The sequence below is a fragment of the Panthera uncia genome, chromosome E1, assembly GCF_023721935.1.
Source record: "Panthera uncia isolate 11264 chromosome E1, Puncia_PCG_1.0, whole genome shotgun sequence".
NCBI lineage: Eukaryota > Metazoa > Chordata > Mammalia > Carnivora > Felidae > Panthera > Panthera uncia.
The window spans coordinates 12243379-12262130 of NC_064814.1; the positions used below are offsets into that span (position 1 = coordinate 12243379).

The following is an 18752-nucleotide window of genomic DNA, read 5'->3' on the forward strand; positions in this document are numbered from 1 at the left end:
GGGGGGAGGGGTGGGTTAGGAAAAGTAGCAGACTAAGCTGGCGCTCAGGTCTGACTCAGGGGTCAGCAAAGAAGTACATGTGATGTGTTCAAGGAGATCTGGCAAGTAGGAGAGAAGCTCCCTTGCTTCGTATGGTCAATTTTTTGTTTGTTTGTTTTCTTTCCTGAGAAAATGGAGTGCCTCCCAACATTCATGCCTGGGAGTCAAAAAAAGCAAGTTTGACTATGGAGATGTGTTTCCTAGAGATTCCTCAACAGTGCTCTTCCTTCCTCTTGTTGGTGTAATTTGGAAGGGAGGTGGTTAGGGGCCCAGAGAAAATGAAATCAGTGCTTTTCACTGGTAAATCATCACCATCAAAACAAGAATCATTTTGAGAACAGAATGCATCCGTTCTATGCCACCCTCCTCCACCCACTGCCCTCCCCAGCACAAGCACCTCTCTTCTGTGGCTAAGATTGATATCTGCTATGGGTTAGGAGGTATTTCCAGCACAACTGCCTCGGCACCTAGTTCTGCAGGCTCTGGAGGCTGCTATTGAACTTCTCAGCTTTGAGTGGGGAAGGGCACAGTGTGATAAGAAGTCAAAGAGAAGCATGTTTAGCCTTTATCTTACTTCTGCTGACATCCAGACTGACCTGATAGTAAAACTCCGGATACTAAACTAAAATGGGCATACGCAGTGTTGTAACCTGTACATGTTGTAAAACAACACCTTAAAAAAGGAGGTCTGTGACAGCACCTTAAGGGAAAAAATTCCCACGTTTCTTAATTCTTCTCTGGAAGGTAAAGATGGGAATGTTTCTGATTTCTGTATAGTTGTTGCTTTTAGAATCAAACACCTATGGGTTTTTAAAATAATGACTTTTCCAGATCTTAAGGATCTTGTTTCCTCTGCAGAATGCTTAGAACACGGCAAAGAGGACATCAGAAGGCCCAGGGGCAGCAAGGGGCATGGGCGGGGAGGGAAACCTGGGGTGCCCGGTGGCTGGCTGTTTCGGGAGGACCACAGGGGAAAACAGTGGAAACTTACAGTCCGGGTTGCACTGGCAGAACTTCTCACAGAAATTCTGCGTCATGATGCAGGGGCAGGTGCTGTCACAGGGGCGGTCTGGATGGTCGCAGGGCTGGTAGTTATACACTTGAGTGGAAGAGTTATCTAGGAGAGAAAAGAGTAGACCAGGACACTGCTGTGCCCGGGCTCCCCGATCGTCTCGACTGGAGGAGGCTGTCCCAGTCATGATCTCGGACACACGTTTAGCACCCGAAGTGAGAAGCCATCAGAGATGATGGTTGTTTGTCAGCGACAACGGGGTGATTTGCCTTGTGCGGAGAGTGTGGAAATGGTCTGGGACTATAGGGCAGCCCATTCCAAACACTAAACGAAGCCTGGAACCTGGCAGATGGCGCGCTATGAAAGTCAGAGACCACAAGGCTCCTAGCTCTACCTCCTAAGAGGTGCGCTCAGCTGCAGTGAGAAGCTGAGCTGTTCTCAGCTGCTGCAGAGAAATCTGCCATCTGCGGAAGCAGTACAGGGTCAACAAGAGCGGCTGTAGGGGGGGCGGGCGGGTGACCACAGGGGTGAGACCTCACGCTGAACTGCCGAAGAGCACCCTGGTGCGACTTACCTTTCTTCAGCTGAATTTTCCTGCAGTGTGCAGCCCACAACCTGGAAAAGAGAGGCGGATGGGCCTGGGTCATGGCTCTGCACATTTGGGTAAATAACAACATGGCCTGCTTTGAGGGACTGTGGTCTGATCACCAGGGAGTATCCTCCCCGAATCCTTCCACCAGAGGCCCCTATCCTGCTAGATGGAAGCCGGAGTTCATCTGGAGTCCAGCTGGTCTATGCTTCAAGATTTAAATATAAAACAAACAAAGATGTATAAAAAACAAACACAAAACCCAACCCTCTGTGTCTATTATGACGCTATTGTTTCTCCCTCTCCCCCCTCCCTCCCTCCTTCTGTTTGGGGAGGTGGAGAGGTGGAAGAATTGCAGGATGGGGAGGTGGGAACTTTTCAGGAATCTGCTGACTGAACAAACCGAGAGGCAGAAGCCACAGGGACTTCCTTCTATATCTAGAATTGGTGTCAGTTCCTTCCTTGAGTAGGTGATAGTCATTAGGGAACCGAGGCAGGCAGAATGTTGCCTTCCAACCCTTAGCAAAGGCTAGCTAAAAGACGGTGTTATTGTGCAACTTAGAAAAAACAATACAAGAGCCAAAAGGAAAAACTCTGGTCAGAGTTGAGAAGTGAGAACAGTGGTCACTAACCACCCAATGAGGAGAAATGGCCTCAGGGTGGAGCCATGAGGCCAGCTCTCACCCTACTGGCCAGGAGCTTAAAGGGACGGCAGATGGTTATCTCCCAGTCCATAGCATCTAGGGATGGAAGAAGGAAGGGCTGGTCCAAGTCACAGACCCACAGGGAGCACTGAGAAGGCTGGCCCTCAGTTGTGCAATGCTAAACTCAAGAGGGAGGCAGTTGGGAAGTCCAAGGGGAGGTCAGAGCACAGGGAACAGAAAGTCCTTTGTCCAACCCTTGCCTGTGCTTTCTTTTCTTCTTCTGCGACGGGTTCATGAGCTCATCTGTTGGCAGCTTCAGGATAAGTGATTCTTTGACTGCAAACTGAAAGACCTGGAAGAGAAATCCAACAGGACTTGTCACTCCTTCTTGAGCCAGGTGGTCAGATAAGTGAGCCAGCCAGGCGCTGGGCTTGGGAGCATTCTGGAGAGCTCGAGGGCGGCTGACTGAGCATCTCTTCAATGGGGGGGCGGGGGGAGGGGCACAGAGTGGGACTGAGATATCAGATCACTGGCCCTGGCATCCTGACATCAATTCTTAACTATTTATCCTGACTCTAGAAAAGAGAAATAGTGAGCACAGTTACAGCTCTCCTGGTCAGTAGCTTTTATCTACACCTTTACCTACCAAGCCCTGAATGGAATGATTCTTACCAACATTATCTGTCTCTTCTGAGGAAGGGCAACTTTGGGTCCCTTGTATAACCGAGTATAAGACAGGACAGGAGTGGTACCCCTTGGCTAAGCACTAGCTCCCTCTGTTGGTATGAAGAGGCCAGACCCTTGTCTATTTTCATAGGCCAGCATTTCTGGAAGACTGGTTCCCTTCCAACATGCTTCTTCCCTCATAGCGTTTGTTTTTGGCTTTTTTTTTTTTTTTTTTCTCTCCTTTTTGGCTATAGGCCCTCTTGAGATTCCATGAAAACTACAAATCTTCTTCTCAGGAAAATACAGGCAAAATTGTTTTGCCCACAATTCTGTAGATTTTCAGGTTAAGAACCTTTGCCTCAAGGAAATAGGCAATGAGCTCCAAATGAAAGGGCACTTCCATTCATGGTTCTAGTGCATGTTCTAAGTAGAGGCATCATGAAGAAGAGGCCACAGAGACTCCTCCTGAAGTCAGGGTGCTAAGCAGCATGGCTCGGCTCGAGCATTCCTTTCTTATTGGATCGGCCCTAACACCCAACTGCTCCTTGAACCCTGTTCTTTAGTCTGTCTTGTCACTGCAGTCAGGCGGAGACTGATTGGGACATCAGGTCCCACGGCCTCCAAGCATCAGTGGCTGCTATCAAATTGTGATTCTAGTAACGGCATGAGTGAGAAGGGTGAGGTCCAGGCCCAGGTACTGGGGGTGGCAATTAGAAAAGCTAGCGATAGAACATCTGGGGAAGAAAGCAACCGAGGAGACTGACAGAACGGGTGACCGCGGCAGCTACAGAAGCAGGAGCAGGCCAGATGAGAAGATCCCCAGAAAGACCTGGGGGTCCCTTTAGGAAAGGGGTACACATACAAGAAAGGCAGGAACCAAAAACAAAAAACAACAACAACAAAAAGCTAAGAGAGGGCAGAAACACCCAGAAGAGTCAGATAGTGGCTAGAGACAGAAATGAGAATTCAGCAAGGAGGAGACCAGATTCCCCAAGCACGGCTAGGCCTGGCATCTGCAGAAACAGTCTGCAGAAACAGTCCCATGTTTGGGGAACCCGCCTCGTGGCTCAGAAGCACCTGCTCATGAGGGACTGAGCCTAAGACAGCTCCTTTTGAGACAGGCCACACAAGATGGCAAAAGGGCTGACAGAGCAGTGGATGAAAGGAGGGCCCTGCCTGTCCCAGCTCCTCTCCGAGAGTACCTGCTTGCATGTCTTAGTCCCCAGAAGTCTGGCTATGGAACAGAAGTTGTTGAAGTAGGTGCCATGAAACACTCGAAAGAGAGATTCCTCAGCCCCAGTCCATTCCACAGGCTCCGAGGGTGCTTCCACTACACAGAGCTGAGGGGGGGCCGGACTAGCCTTCTGCTTTGTGGGGGTCTGGCAGCGAGAGTTGGCCTCTAAGAGAGGAGGAGATGCGAGGAACAGGAGGAGAGAGAATGCAGTTGTCATCAGTCATGTACACTCCGGATGTACACTCCGGATGTACACTCCGAAGTACATCATTCTGCTTTAAATGGCAGAATAGTTAGGAATCAAAATATTCCCTGTCTCTACTGCCAACAGGCGAAGCCATAGAAAGGACTAACCATCTTTAGGGGTGCCTGGGTGGCTCAACTGGTTAAGCGCCCGACCCTTAATTTCGGTTCAGGTCATTATCTCATGGTGCAAGAGTTCAAGCCCTGCATCAGGCTCTGCACTGAGAGCATGGAGCCTGCTTGGGATTCTCTCTCTCTCTCTCTCTCTCTCTCTCTCTCTCTCTCTGCCCCTCCCCACCTCTCTCTCGAAATAAATAAATAAACTTTAAAAAAAAAAAAAAAGGAAGAACTAACCATGTTAAAAAAGTAGTAACGTTAAGTGTTAGGCAGTGATCCTGCGTTTCCCAGAGGCCTTGCATAGGAAGAAAGGATCGCTTTCTGTTCAGTGTACCTGAAGAACTGGAGGCCCAGTCATTGCCTGTATCCCTGTCACTGTCCCCTTCTTTAGTCTCAGCCACAGCAGAGGCTGAAGTGTTGGAGCAGGAAGCACTGACCATGTGGTGCCTTCGCCGGCGACGCCCGGAACACTTAGAGCGAGGGTTGTGGAGCATGGCGTACTCCTTCGCTCCTTCCTGCAATGTACACATTACAGGTGGGAGACAGGAACAGGCCCAGGGTCGCCATATTGATCCCATCATTACAAACCCCCTTCTTCAACGCCTGTGCTTACATGCAATGACACTGTCTATGTTTTGCTCTGTGCTATGTAAGTGTGACTATGTAAAAACTGCTTAACCAGCATTCTAAAACTTACAAATTTATACCTCTTCACAGAAGAGCTGCCTTGTAAAGTAATATTAAAACAGATGTAATCTGTGCATCTTCAACTTTCCAGTGAGTTGGGTCTAAAACTCATTTGCATGTTAGCTATTTGGAATTTGAGAACACATTCTCCTGTGGAAGAGGAAATGAGGTTCAGAGAGGAAGGGACCTGCTTGAGCATGTGTAGCTAACTGTTCCAGAATGGGTACAGAATGAGGGCTCCCCATCCCCTGGCCACACTGTTTTTTTCATTCTACTTGCACTGCTTCTGTTTCAATAATAAAATATGTAGTCCCTAAATTTGTCCAATGTCACTACTTACTTCTCCCAAATCAGTTTATTAGACTTGGAAGAATACTGCTTCATTACTTTATAGCTATGCTTTATTTAAAAAAAAAAAAAAAAAAAAAAAAGACCCAATAACTATCACACAACTTGATCATCTACCTTCTCACCAGACTTGGTTCCCAAACACTTCTAGCTGTTTCTGAAAACTAAATCTACATGCAAAGGATAAAGATTTGCCATTACTAAGGATATTCAGACTAATATCCTGTAGGCCCTAAAGGAAATTCCAAAAGTGAAGTTTTAAAATTAACTGAATGTGAAGTTTTAAAATTAACTGAATGTGCTCATCCTACAATGTGACGTACACAGCATCACTTACAATGTATTCGTGATCAAAAGATTTAACATAAATATAACTAAGGCTCCAGAGCTAATTCTAGTTCATGGGAAATAGAGGATAGAAAAACAAGTTCAGTAACACCAGGAGAAAACCACAAATTCAGAATTTGGGACAGTATCCTACTAGACAATGAGCCTGGATTTTTCAAAAAGGAAAAAAAAAATGGGGTGATTACTTGACATTAAAGGAGACTGAAAAGACATAATAACCAAATATGATGTATGACTGGATGACCTTGTTTAAAAAAAAAAAAAAACCCAAACCCAGCTACTCTTGGTACAGCTGAAAAAATTTAAATATGGAACGGACAGATGATATTATTAAATTCTCTGAATTTTTTTAGGTGTAATAATGTGGTTATATAAGAGAATGTCTGTATTTTTAGGAAGTGCATGCTGAAATACTTAGCAAACAAGTATCTCAATGTCTGCAACTTATTTTCAAATTGCTCAGCAAAAGATATGCGTATACAAATAGAGGGACGAAGCAAATATGGAAAAACTATCATTAAATCTAAGAAGATATCTTTCACCTTCCTTCCATGATCGAGATTGAGGGAAAAACAGTCCAGCATTATATTTGAAAAATGCACTGATTTCTAAAAAGCAATAAAAGAAAAACTGTGCACAGACAGTTCTGTAAGTTAAACACACACACATAGACATACATTTTGGGCACTGACAGCATCTTTTGAAACATGTACAGGGTCTCAGGGTAATTGCTGTGAGAAAGACAACGTCTTTTTATTTATATAAATGCTGGTGTTGGGGCGTCTGGGCGGCTCAGTCTTCAGCTCAGGTCATGATCTCAAGGTTCGTGGGTTTGAGCCCCACATCGGGCTCTGTGCTGACAGCCTGGAGCCTGCTTTGGATTCTGTGTTTCCCTCTCTCTGCCCTGCTCCTGCTTGCACTCTGTGTGTCTCTCTCTCTCTCAAAAAAATAAACAGTAAAAAGTAAATAAAAATAAGGGGCGCCTGGGTGTCTCAGTAGGTTAAGCCTCCATCTTCGGCTCAGGTCATGATCTCACGGTTTGTGTTTTGAGCACCCCGTCAGGCTCTGTGCTGACAGCTCAGAGCCTGGAGCCTGCTTTGGATTCTGTGTCTCCTTCTCTGCCCCGCCCCCACTCACACTCTGTCTCTCTCTCTCTCTCAAAAATAAGTAAACATTAAAGAAAAAAAAAAAAACGCTCTTTAAAAAAATATATATAAGAATAAAAAAATAAATGCTGGTGTTGATATAACACAGTGTAATTTTTTAAAGTGTGGAATAACTTAAAAAGTATGGACTCTGGAGCTAGACCAGAGCTTGAATTTCATTACTGCCAAACCACTGACATTAACAAATCTTGGACAAAATATGTAGCTTCTATAACCCATAGTTTCTCCACCTCAGGATGTTGTCATAAGCAAGAATGTAAGATAATATAATGTTAAGGGCCAGCATGCTACTTGGCACACAGGAAGGAGTCGACCCATATAGGGGAAAAAGTAGAGAAAGTCTGTGTACTCTTTTGCTATTATCACATGGCTCATTTTCCAGATGTATACCCAGTGGCACTTTTTACCATCTTTTCTTCTATTATCCCACTAAAGATGGTCCCAAAGGCACTTGGCTCTATAACCTATTTTTAATTGGTAGCAGAAATCAAGGTATTTCATTCTTTACCTAAGCTCACTGTAGTGTGCAGAAAGCAAAACTGTGTCCTTGGCTGGTCCAAGTGAACCTATTCCCTTCTCGTTCTAAGTGTACTGCCTTCCCACATGAATGCAGGAGAATTTATGCTGCCGCATAAAGTCTGTCCATCAGGGAAGGGCCCATCTGGCTGTTTACCTTACAATAAGACATGGGTGCTCTCATGTGTTATTTCTCGTATGTTTCTATGCATTTAAAAGAAGACAGCAAAGAAAATGCCGTTACAGATACACACATGCCCTCCTCACTCCACGAGACTAATTTCATAGTCCTCAGTATTTGGGAGCTCCTTAAGAGCAGAAGTCATGTTTTATTTGTGCTTTGTGACCCCCCAGAGTGCTACATACTGGCTCATCTGGTTTGTATTCCCAGGAGCAGAAAACTGAAGGGCCATTTCCTGCTCAATTTTCAACAGATTTAACAATGGCAGAACAGTTTAAGAACATATCAGCAAGGAGTGCCTGGCTGGTTCAGTTGGCGGAGCGTGCAACTCTTGATCTAAGGGTCATGAGTTGCAGTCCCAGGTTGGATGTAGAGATTAGTTAAATAAATAAAACTTAAAAAAAAAAAAAAAAAAAAAAAGAACATACCAGCAAAAGGAAGCAGTCTGTGCCACATGGTTCTGGTTCAATCTTGATCTCTTTGTTCTTGCGTTTATATACATTAGGGGTGGCGTGAAAAGCTGGAAAACACAAAACTGTCCTGTTTCCAATGGTTCATCTACTTGGCAGGATGGGGAAGAACAAAATCCAATTAAGGAGCCATGGTGGGAAAATTTAGATATAAACAGCTACCATCAAGGTGCGCAAAATTTAATCATTTCTGACATCAACACAACCCTTTCAAAGCTAACGGGTGCTCAGGGACTCGTATGTTGCTGGTTATTCTGTCCTGACCATGCGAAACACATTGCACCGCAACGGTACAAGTGAATAGAGAACCCGCCCTTTGTAAAACCAGCATCAGGTCAGAAGCCAGGAACTCTGTATGATTAACTAAAATAAACAGAAGGACGCAGTGGTTGGGGATGGAGAACAGGAGAGTATTTCAGAGTAGCCCCACTCACGGTGAAGGAAGCAATCGTATTTGAAGCAGCGCCGGCAAAAAAGTGTGTGGAAGGAGTGCAGAGACTGCTCCCGCTGCACAGACTTGGCGTTGGGGCCGTCGATGTTGGGTGTGCACTGAGGGGGAAGCGCATTGGGGTCTGACATCTCCGTCAGCTCCCGGTACCTATTTTTAAAAAGAGAGAGAAGAATTCCTTCCAAGGAAACGTCTTCACTGAGAAAGTACAGATCGCGCACTGACAGTCATCCAGGTACAGTCGGCCAAGGGAGCATGGGTGCTTTTTTACGGGGCTTGCTGATGGCAGGGTGGCGTATACCTAAGTGGGTGCACCACTGCACCTGTGCTGGGCTGGGCACATGTCTGCAAGCAAAGAGAGAGACAGATTTGGAAAGTATGGTGCTGGAGTAACTCTCCAGAAAAATGCAGAATTTTAGAAGTTCGCTGCCCAAAATTACTTCAAAGCCAATGAACAATGCCCTTTAATATGGGAACGGGTATTTAGAGGTAAGCAAATGAAGTAGGAAACAATCAGAAGTGTGAGCAAATCATAGCACACTTACCAGAAACAAGGTTTTTTTATTAACCAAATTTAGGCCTGAATAAAAGTTTTGCTTGAGCACTCTACATGGCCTGAGTGGAACGGCCTTCCCTACCTCTCCTTCATGTCATCCGGGACACCGTTCTCAGGGAACATCGAGGCAATTGCACTGAAGATCATGTCGTTTGGGAACTGTTTCTTGGAACTCTTTTTGTTGCCTGAGTTGGAAATGACAAAGAGCTCCTGAGCTATAATCAAGGATGCAAACAAAGCTGTTTGGTCATTTTCCCTCTGTCACAGCATTTTGATTACAGCTGCTTTGCTAACCCAACCGCTGACTGTTTAGGAACACATAAAGAAGTCAATGCTACCTGGGTTTATCTAATAGGTTACCAGTAATAAGGAAATCAGCGTCATCTATACATTAATGACAAAATCCATGTTCCAAGAGAGAATCTAGAGGGGAAAACAGGAGTTTTCATGGAGAGATGTGGATATTGAAGAATGCCATCATAACGATGAGGCTGAAGAACAAGACTGATGTTACAGCTTTGTTGTAACAAGACAGAGACACTATGTCCCTGGACGTATAGTATAAGTAAGTACCATGGCACATAATTAAACATTAAGTTAATTAAATATTAACAACATGGAAAAATGCTTACGAGAGAAGATCAAATAAAAAGGGATATAAAATTGTGTATGTGTGTGTATCTGTGGCATGATCCCATTTCACATAATGCATATAAAACACATTGTTTTGTATGTGTACTTTTTTTTTTATTATATATGTACTTTTAAAAACTTGAGACGCAGTTGACATACAACATTATATTCGTTTTAGGTATGTGTATGTGTATATTCTGTGTGTGTGCGTGTGTGGATACACACACGCACACACACACACACACACACACACACAGTTTTTTAGGTCTAGAAGAAAACATTAATGCCGGTTATTCCTAGGTAGTAAAATTATAGGATAATTATATTTTCTTCTTTATAATTTTCCATGTCTCCCAAACACACTACTCTGTTTCCTTCAGAGTGAACCAAGTGAAAAGCACCAGCAGCCTTTAATAATCAACAAACCTTTCTGTTTCTCCCTTTTTCCCTCTCCCTGTCACTTTCAGAATGGAATATTTACCTTCAAGAGCGTGTCGTTTTCTCTTTCTTGTCACTGGCAGATCTTCTTTGCTGTCATCTTGCTTCCCATCTGAGGTGTCATTGTGCCCTTCCTCCTCTTCATCTGAGTATTGATTCAGAGCATCTACCAACTCCAGGAAAACAGCATCACTAATCAGAACAGATCCAGGGATCATCTCTAAAACATAAAGATTAGATGGCTGAGCTGTGGTCATTTCATGTTCCCTTAGTCCTCCTAGGAAGGTTTTCTCGTATTCACTCCTGAAGTACAACTTACGTTATATGACATAGGTACATTTTTATATGAACAGTCAGGAAATTACAATACTTTGATTGGCTCTTACAGCTGCAACAATCGAGCTGGCTAGAGTGGGAAATCCAGTTATATAGGCTTTACTCTAACTGGGATAGTTCACTTCCTCAGTCACAGATCAACCTGTATTTATGGTCCAAAATCTCACAAAGGTGTACAAGCAATACAAGTGGGACAGGAAAAGAATGATAACATGAAGATTTACTTGGTTTTGCTGCTGATGGGTTGCCAGTGACGTCTTTGAGTCAAAAGACAGCATTATCTTCTTAAAATCATACTCTGTGGGGTTACACTAACAACTTAGGATAAAGTCTTTGAACACTAGGGGGCGCAGTAGATAAATAATGCATTTTCAACAGTACCCACAACTGTCAAAAGAGCTGGTGAGGCTGTTGGTCTGCAAAGCCATAGGGAGTCTCTCCCCATCTTCCCACTTACACACTGGCAGCCTTTTCTAGAACTACAACTAAATCCAAATGACTCGCTTTTAGGAAAGTCAGAATGTTACAATTTCTGGGAGATCTAGGATATATCTGGATCAAAGTAGGACAGAGAGATTATGCTCATTGCCATTCTCAGAGAAAGAGAAATGAAGAACAAAATGGCTTTGGATGGATTTATGGAAAACTCCTAAGATCACACTTCTTTGTGCACTACACTATCTCCTCAGCCACTGATTACTACATATATAAAATCCTTTTATGTCGCAACTCCTTTTACAATTTAACTGGGGACATTTTTAATATAAAATTTTTAGTCCCAGCAATCAAAATATTCTTCAGTGTGTACACCGTGAGGTAGCAAATAAAAGCAAGATGATGATGTACCAAAGAAGGGGCACCATTTTAATAAAGTTTTCTCCCAAAGAGCCCAGTCCACTACCTTCTTCACCGTGGACTTTCCCATCATAGTTATTGATGAGCTCCTCAATGAAAGTCTCATCTTCTTCTTTCACCTCATCTCCCATGTAGGGAATATTGCACAAAACTGTCTCATCTTCTACCTGAAATCAAACCAGATGTGATTCATTCCATGAATTCACTAGGCAGCTCCTCTTTCCTGTTTAATAGAATCTTTGCTGGGCCTTTTTTGATGCTTGAATTTCCTGAAAACGCCTTTGGTTACAGAGTTTCCTGCATTTTTAAAGACTGGCCATTCTGTGTTGCCAACAAAACTTCAAATGGAAGGAGGCAATGCTACTCTTAGGGAAAAAAGTCAGTTTAACTACTTAAGGATATTAACTACCAAATGTTTAGCCTAGTACTGACAATGATATTTCCAACAACATTTAGAATTTGCCAGCATAGGGGCGCCTGGGTGGCGCAGTCGGTTAAGCGTCCGACTTCAGCTCAGGTCACGATCTCGCGGTCCGTGAGTTTGAGCCCCGCGTCGGGCTCTGGGCTGATGGCTCAGAGCCTGGAGCCTGCTTCCGATTCTGTGTCTCCCTCTCTCTCTGCCCCTCCCCCGTTCATGCTCTGTCTCTCTCTGTCTCAAAAATAAATAAACGTTAAAAAAAAAAAAATTTAGAATTTGCCAGCACATTTATTTTTCACAGTGATTCCATCTATTATCTACAAAACATCATTGTAAAATAGGTACAAATATCACTTAAACAATAGTCTAAAAAGTCTTCAATTCTAATTCTTATCATACGTAGAGATACATAAATGAAAAGGAAGGCTTCCAAGAGTATAATCTGCAATATAACCAGAATATTCAGAACAGAACCTGAGCAACCATAGAGTTTCTGGGTAGTCTCTTATACATACTAGGACTAAACTCCCATAATCATAATAAAAAATTATGATTACAACTCAGGTCGATCACACTCAATGGGAGCCTAAAGTCAACTGCGGTATGAGCTATGAATATTTCCCGGCTAAAGAAAATACTAATGGATTTTTGTTATTGTTGTTGTTCAGCAGAAAACACAGCCATTCTTAATTCCCCAAGTAGTAAGTAAAATTACTGTGAAGTTTTATTCTAAGAGAGGATTCCCTTCTGTAAACCTGTATCCTATTCCTCCTGTCACCAGGCAGATGATAAGCAATGCCAGTATTTAGACAGGACTGATTATCAGAACCAAAACTAACTCAAGCAGGAGTCAGCATAAAGGCCCAGATGTAAGGCTCTTGAATCCATGTGCCCCTCTATTATTTCAGTTGCTTTCACCGCATCTTGCCTTTAGGAGGTTCAGAAAGGATCGCTCCATCAGCAGGGAGATGTCAACCTGCTTAAGCCTCAAGTGTCTGATTTAGACTGCATTTAACTTCACATGTTACAAAACTGGGCCAAAGTAGTAAGGGAAAATTGGAGTCTTGCCCAGTCTCATTCATTCAAAAAAGAATAAGCATTGGAGTGCCTGGGTGGCTCAGTTGATTAAGTGTCCAACTCTTGATCTCGGCTCAGGTCATGACCTCAATGGTTTGTGGGATTGAGCCCCTTGTCTGACTCTGCTGACAATGTGGAGGCTGCTTGGGATTCTCTCTCCTCTCTCTTTGCCCCTCCCTGGCTCACATGCTCTGTCTCTCTCTCTCTCTCTCTCTCTCTCTCAAAATAAATAAATCTTAAAAAAAACAAAAACAAAAAAACAAAAAAAACTAGCATCAACTCAGAAGGACACTTCAGAGAGCACAACACCTAATGAGTTAGAATAACGTGTGCTATATGTACGTGTGTGTGTGTGTGTGTGTGTGTGTGTGTGTGTGTGTAGAGAGAGAGTAAATAAATTACAAAAACAGTCTGTCCTGCATGCCCAAGCTTTGTTAAGTACAATCTGACAATCTTTACCCTAAGAGGAGTGCCAGCACACCAACACAGGATAATCATACAGTTTATACAATCACCACAGTGCTTTTAATACATACCATAAAGTTCTGCTGGAGAGGGGACCAGGAATACATGATGGGAACCAAGGCAACTGTGTTCAGAGACCTCATTAACATATGTTGGCTTGCAAATCCTGGGAAAATGCTCTCTATGGTACACTGAAATATAAGCAAAGACATGGGGAGGGAAAGGCAAGCACATGACCCGAGAGAACTGGAGCGGGGCACCTAGGTGGCTCAGTCAGCTAAGTGTCCAACTGGGATCGAGCATTGGGCTCTGTGCCAACAGTGTGGAGCCTGCTTGGGCTTCTCTCATGGGCTCAGGGCATGACCTCAATGGTTTGTGGGACTGAGCCCCTTGTCTGACTCTGTGCTGACAATGTGGAGGCTGCTTGGGATTCTCTCTCTCCCTCTCTCTCTGCTCCTCCCCCACTTGTACTCACTCTCACTCTCTCTCTCTCTCTCTCTCTCTCAAAATAAATAAACTTAAAATTTTTTTTTAATTTAAAAAAATTAAAAAGAGAACTGTAGTTTCCTTCTAAAATGGTCCCAGTAGTCTTCTAATTCTTACAAATTAATAGGTTGAGGATTTTGCAACAATCAGCTCCTAAAAAAGGAACCAATGGATTGTAAAAATGTGGAAACTGTCTCTTATTCACCTTTGTATCATCTACAGACTCCAGCATGGTGCCTGTCACACCCAACTGGTGTTTATTTCAATGTAAAATTGCTGGTCTCCTTGGACTGTCCACAACAGCAAAAGGCCTCTGAAAGTCCTAGGAGATGAGGAAGTTTTCCTGAGTACCTACACTTTAAGACAGTTGGCCTCAACTTAGCTGCAGAGGTGATGGAGACAGTAGGGGGAAAGCAAAGCAGTATAGAAATTAGAGTCATATTCTGCTTTGGAGAAGAAAATTGCTCAATATACTATCCACTTTTTACATCTTAAAAATATTATCTCAGGGTGCCTTGGTGGCTCAGTTGGTTAAGTGTCCGACTTCAGCTCAGGTCATGATCTCACAGTCTGTGAGTTCGAGCCCCATGTCAGGCTCTGTGCTGACAGCTCAGAGCCTGGAGCCTGCTTCAGATTCTGTGTCTCCCTCTCTCTCTTCCCCGCTCATGCTTTATCTCTCTCTGTCTCAAAAATAAATAAAAACATTAAAAAAAATATTATCTCTTAGGGGCACCTGGGTGGCTCAGTCGGTTAAGTATCTGACTCTTGATTTCAGCTCAGGTCATGATCTCATGGTTCGTGAGTTCAAGCCCTGAGCTGGGCTCCTTGCTGACAGTAGAGGCTGTTTGGGTCTCTCTCTCTCCCTCTCTCTGTCCACTGTGTCTCTCCTGCTCATGCACGCACGTACATTATTTCTCTTCTTCTCTCTCAAAATAAACAAATAAACTTAAAAAGAGAGATGAATTTATTTTAAAAAATATTATCTCTTTAAGACTAGAATGATTTTTAGATTTATAACAAGGAACATTCCTTTGATCAATATATTCCTGCTCATTATGCGGGGTCCTCTCTTTCCAATATCAAAGCACTGAGGTGCCAAACAAGGCATAGACAGGGTTGTTTTGAAGCTCGTACACAGAGCCTAGTAAAGTAGACACTGTTTCATTTTTCTGTTAAAAAAAAAATCAAAAGGGGCACTTGGGTGGCTCAGTTCATGATCTCACACAGTTCGTGAGTTCGAGCCAGCCCCACATCGGGTCCTCTGCTGTCAGCGTGTCAGTGCAGAGTTCACTTCGGATCCTCTGTCCCCCTCTCTCTACCCCTCCCCTGCTTGCACTCTCTCAAAGATAAATATTGAAAAACAAAAAACACTCAGGGGGGCCTGGCTGGCTCACTTGGAAAAGTGTACAATTCTTGATCTCCGGGGTTGTGAGTTCAAGGCCCATGTAGGGTGGAGAGATTACTTAAAAATAAAATCTTAAAACCCTCATGATTATACCTACTAACTGAGGAGAATAATAGGTGAATAGGCTATTCTTTAAGCTACAGATTTACTACCCCAGTTATTCAAAATTGACTATAATAACTATATCCATTATCCTTACTTATTTTCTAATAAGTCAAAAATACAGAAAAACAACAACAAACAACTTAAGTCCAAGGAAACAAGGAAGGCTGAGCTTAGACACCTGGAAGTACCTTTTTGAGAAAAGGATGGCCACTCACAGGCTTCATCAACTGCACAGGTTGGACACGAAGCTTCTTCCATTCTTCATTGAGGATCTGGGTTTTTTCTTGAACCTTTGCAAAATTTGCTACATATAGAGCCTGGAAAAGCCAAGGGAACAATGGTTAGAATTTTAAGAGAAGAGCCCAGCCTAGGGCCCCTGGGTGGCTCAGTCAGTTAAGCATTGGACTTCGGCTTAGGTCATGGTCTCACAGTTTGTGAGTCCAAGCCCTGTGCTGGACTCTGCACTGACAGTGTGGAGCCTGGAGCCTGCTTTGGGTTCTGTGTGTCTCTTTCTCTGCCCTTCCCCCACTCACCTCTCTCTCTCTCTCTCTCTCTCTCTCTCTCTCTCAAAAAATAAATAAACATTAAAAAAAATTTTTTTAAAGCCCAACCTTCCACATTAGATCAATATATTAAAATAGATAGCTCATCACACGGGAGTTCGTTTTTACCTTTGCGCCCATATTTGCCTGAAGCCGCTTCAGTTGTCGGAGTCGCATGTATTCAGATTTAACTTTTCTTTTCCAGTAAGTGATACATTTGGAAGTTGGGGGGTTTGAGATATCCATTTTGCTGTAATCCAAGAAGAGTCAGAGATGAGAAACAGCATTTTACTACCTGGAAATGAAGAATTCCTCAAACTCAAATCAATGTGGTCAGTCATGCTTCCCTTCCCACGGCATATATTCATAAAAACACAGTTTAAAGAACCCAAATCTGTGAGCTCAACAAAAGGTTTCAATTAAAAAAAAAAAAAAGGTTTCACATCAGCACTTCCTGTTCTGCAGCCTCCGTTCTCCAGTGGCACCTCATTTTTAATTCAGTACTCAGAAGTTCTCTCATGGGTATTTGAGGATGTGGATTCCTTGGACATTTGGAAGCCCACTCAATACCTTGTCTAAGAGAAATGTTCTGCAAGAATCAAGTTAATACCAAAGAGCTTCAGGGAAAGATCCACCCACACTACAAAACTGTACCTGCCAAATTGTCTCAACCCACCACATGCCTGACAATAAAGGTAGGATATGACAACAGCATAATATCATCTCCAACCCAACAGCAAGGCACACAGAAATAGAACACTGCAAATCACTTTTTTATTGGACGGGGGGTGGGGGTGGGGGGTGGTGTTTGAATTAAGGTTCAAAGTTCTAAGAAAGTACTTACTGTAACACACTCTACCTACCTCATAGAATGCAAGGGGAACTGTCTGGTTTTATAACGTGCCTTCTGTTCTTCAGAGGGATGGCAAGACACTAAGGCAAAACGAATGTTCAGCTTTTCAAAAGAGAACAGACAGTGATTTTAAGTCAACAGAGCATATTTAGACCCTGATACCTTAAGTAGGATGCTCACCCAGAACTACAAAGACTTCGAGGTCTCTGCTACCACTATTTCTGCATGGAAGTCAGGTCCCGATCATACTGGATGACCCTTTATTTTATCAAATTGTAGTCTTCCAGGCATGTGTACAAATTTATTCTCACAATTACACAATCGAGTTCCCTGCTTCTGCTTTTTCTGAACCAATTTCTAGGCTCAGCCGGCAGCCCCATCAATTGTTTTAGGGAAAGAACAAATATTAAGTACACGTAAAAATTCAGTAACATCTATAAGGTTATGCTTTTGCTCTATTCTAACTACTGAGGTTTCCTAGAGAACTAGTTCTATTCATTTCACCTAGCATTTTAAGTTAATGAAAACATTATAAGGGGCTATGAAGAGCCAATATTTCAAACGAAAACTAAAGTTTCAGGCCTTCTTTTTTTTTTAATTTTATGAAAAAAAATTCTTTGGGGGTTTAAGAACATATTTCTTCTTTTTTTAAAAAAAAATTAATGTTTATTCATTTTTGAGACAGAAAGTGAGCACAAGCAGGGGAGGGGCAGAGAAAGAGGGAGACACAGAGTCTGAAACAGGCTCCAAATGTGTGAATGAAGAGATCATGATCTGAGCTGAAGTCAGATGTTTAACCGACTGAGCCACCCAGATGCCCAAAGAACATATTTCTTCTAAAGATGCATTTTTCAATTACCTGTTTTTCCCCATAAGAAATGACAGCACTGACAAGAAAACAGCAAAATATAACCCATTGTCTCACATCTGTCACAGTCAGACATGATTATAACATCTCAGGCACGTAAACTTTAAGAGACTGTACCTGATTGTTTCGTTTGAAGAATCAAATGGATCGGTGAAACATGATGTTAAATTTAGTAAATTTAGAGGACAGAAGGAATAGCAAAGAAGCAGGCAGACTCACTGTGTTTACTATTAACTCAATCAAGTGATTCAAACTCTTAAAAACAGAATTCCCTGTGAGTTAACTATTATCTCTCTGGGGGAAGGGAATGAAACAACAGCATAATCTAAGACTCTGAATCCCAGGCTGCTAAGGTGTTGAGTTACAAAAAAGAAAAAAAGTTACACAGACTTGAATTTCTTTCCCCACAAATTGCACTGTCTCTCTTCCTCCGACATCTTTTAAATACTTCTCATTCCTCATGGAATGGGGCCAAAGGAGGGACCATAATTCAGTGAGACTTCATAACCTCCTAAAAAATGGTTTTGAACTGCAACCTTTCTGACATTTTCTGGGGGAGCTCATTTCCCTCTTTGAAATAGTAAGCTTATGGCAGGTTGCTCAGTCCATTTAAAACTGGGGATCAAGGGGCACCTTGGTTAAGCATCCGACTCTTGACTTCGGCTCAGGTCATGATCTCATGGTTCGTGGTTTCAAGCCCCACATCAGGCTCTTGTGCTGACAGCACAGACTCTCTCTCCCTCCCTCAAAATACATAAAAATAAAATGTTAAAAAAAAAACAACAACTGGGGATCAAATAATGGAAAAAGAATAAAATCCACAGCTGCTAGGGGGTGTGTGTGTGTAGATTTTAGAGATGCCCACAGAAAAATACCAATTTTTTGTTAAAGAAAGGAATTATAATTGTGGGGTGCTTGGGTGGCTCAGTCGGTTGGACATGCAACTTCGGCTCAGGTCATGATCTCGCAGTCATGAGTTCAAGCCCCACATCAGGCTCTGTGCTGAC

The 18752-nt window shown here is 43.0% G+C and overlaps 1 protein-coding gene across 1 annotated transcript in view; it reads right to left on the minus strand.

Moving 5' to 3' along the window:
• Window positions 1-18752, minus strand: part of EZH1 (enhancer of zeste 1 polycomb repressive complex 2 subunit) — a 29978-nt gene that overhangs the window by 4635 nt on the left and 6591 nt on the right. The window contains exons 2-15 of the mRNA XM_049638181.1: window positions 16888-16957; window positions 16154-16274; window positions 15698-15799; window positions 13558-13677; window positions 11573-11693; window positions 10379-10555; window positions 9347-9449; window positions 8695-8858; window positions 8219-8310; window positions 4879-5059; window positions 4153-4349; window positions 2545-2636; window positions 1626-1666; window positions 909-1156 (exon numbers count right to left, since the gene is read on the minus strand). Coding sequence (XP_049494138.1) covers window positions 909-1156; window positions 1626-1666; window positions 2545-2636; window positions 4153-4349; window positions 4879-5059; window positions 8219-8310; window positions 8695-8858; window positions 9347-9449; window positions 10379-10555; window positions 11573-11693; window positions 13558-13677; window positions 15698-15799; window positions 16154-16274; window positions 16888-16957 — 1829 coding nt within the window. The remainder of the gene's footprint in view (window positions 1-908; window positions 1157-1625; window positions 1667-2544; window positions 2637-4152; window positions 4350-4878; window positions 5060-8218; window positions 8311-8694; window positions 8859-9346; window positions 9450-10378; window positions 10556-11572; window positions 11694-13557; window positions 13678-15697; window positions 15800-16153; window positions 16275-16887; window positions 16958-18752) is intronic.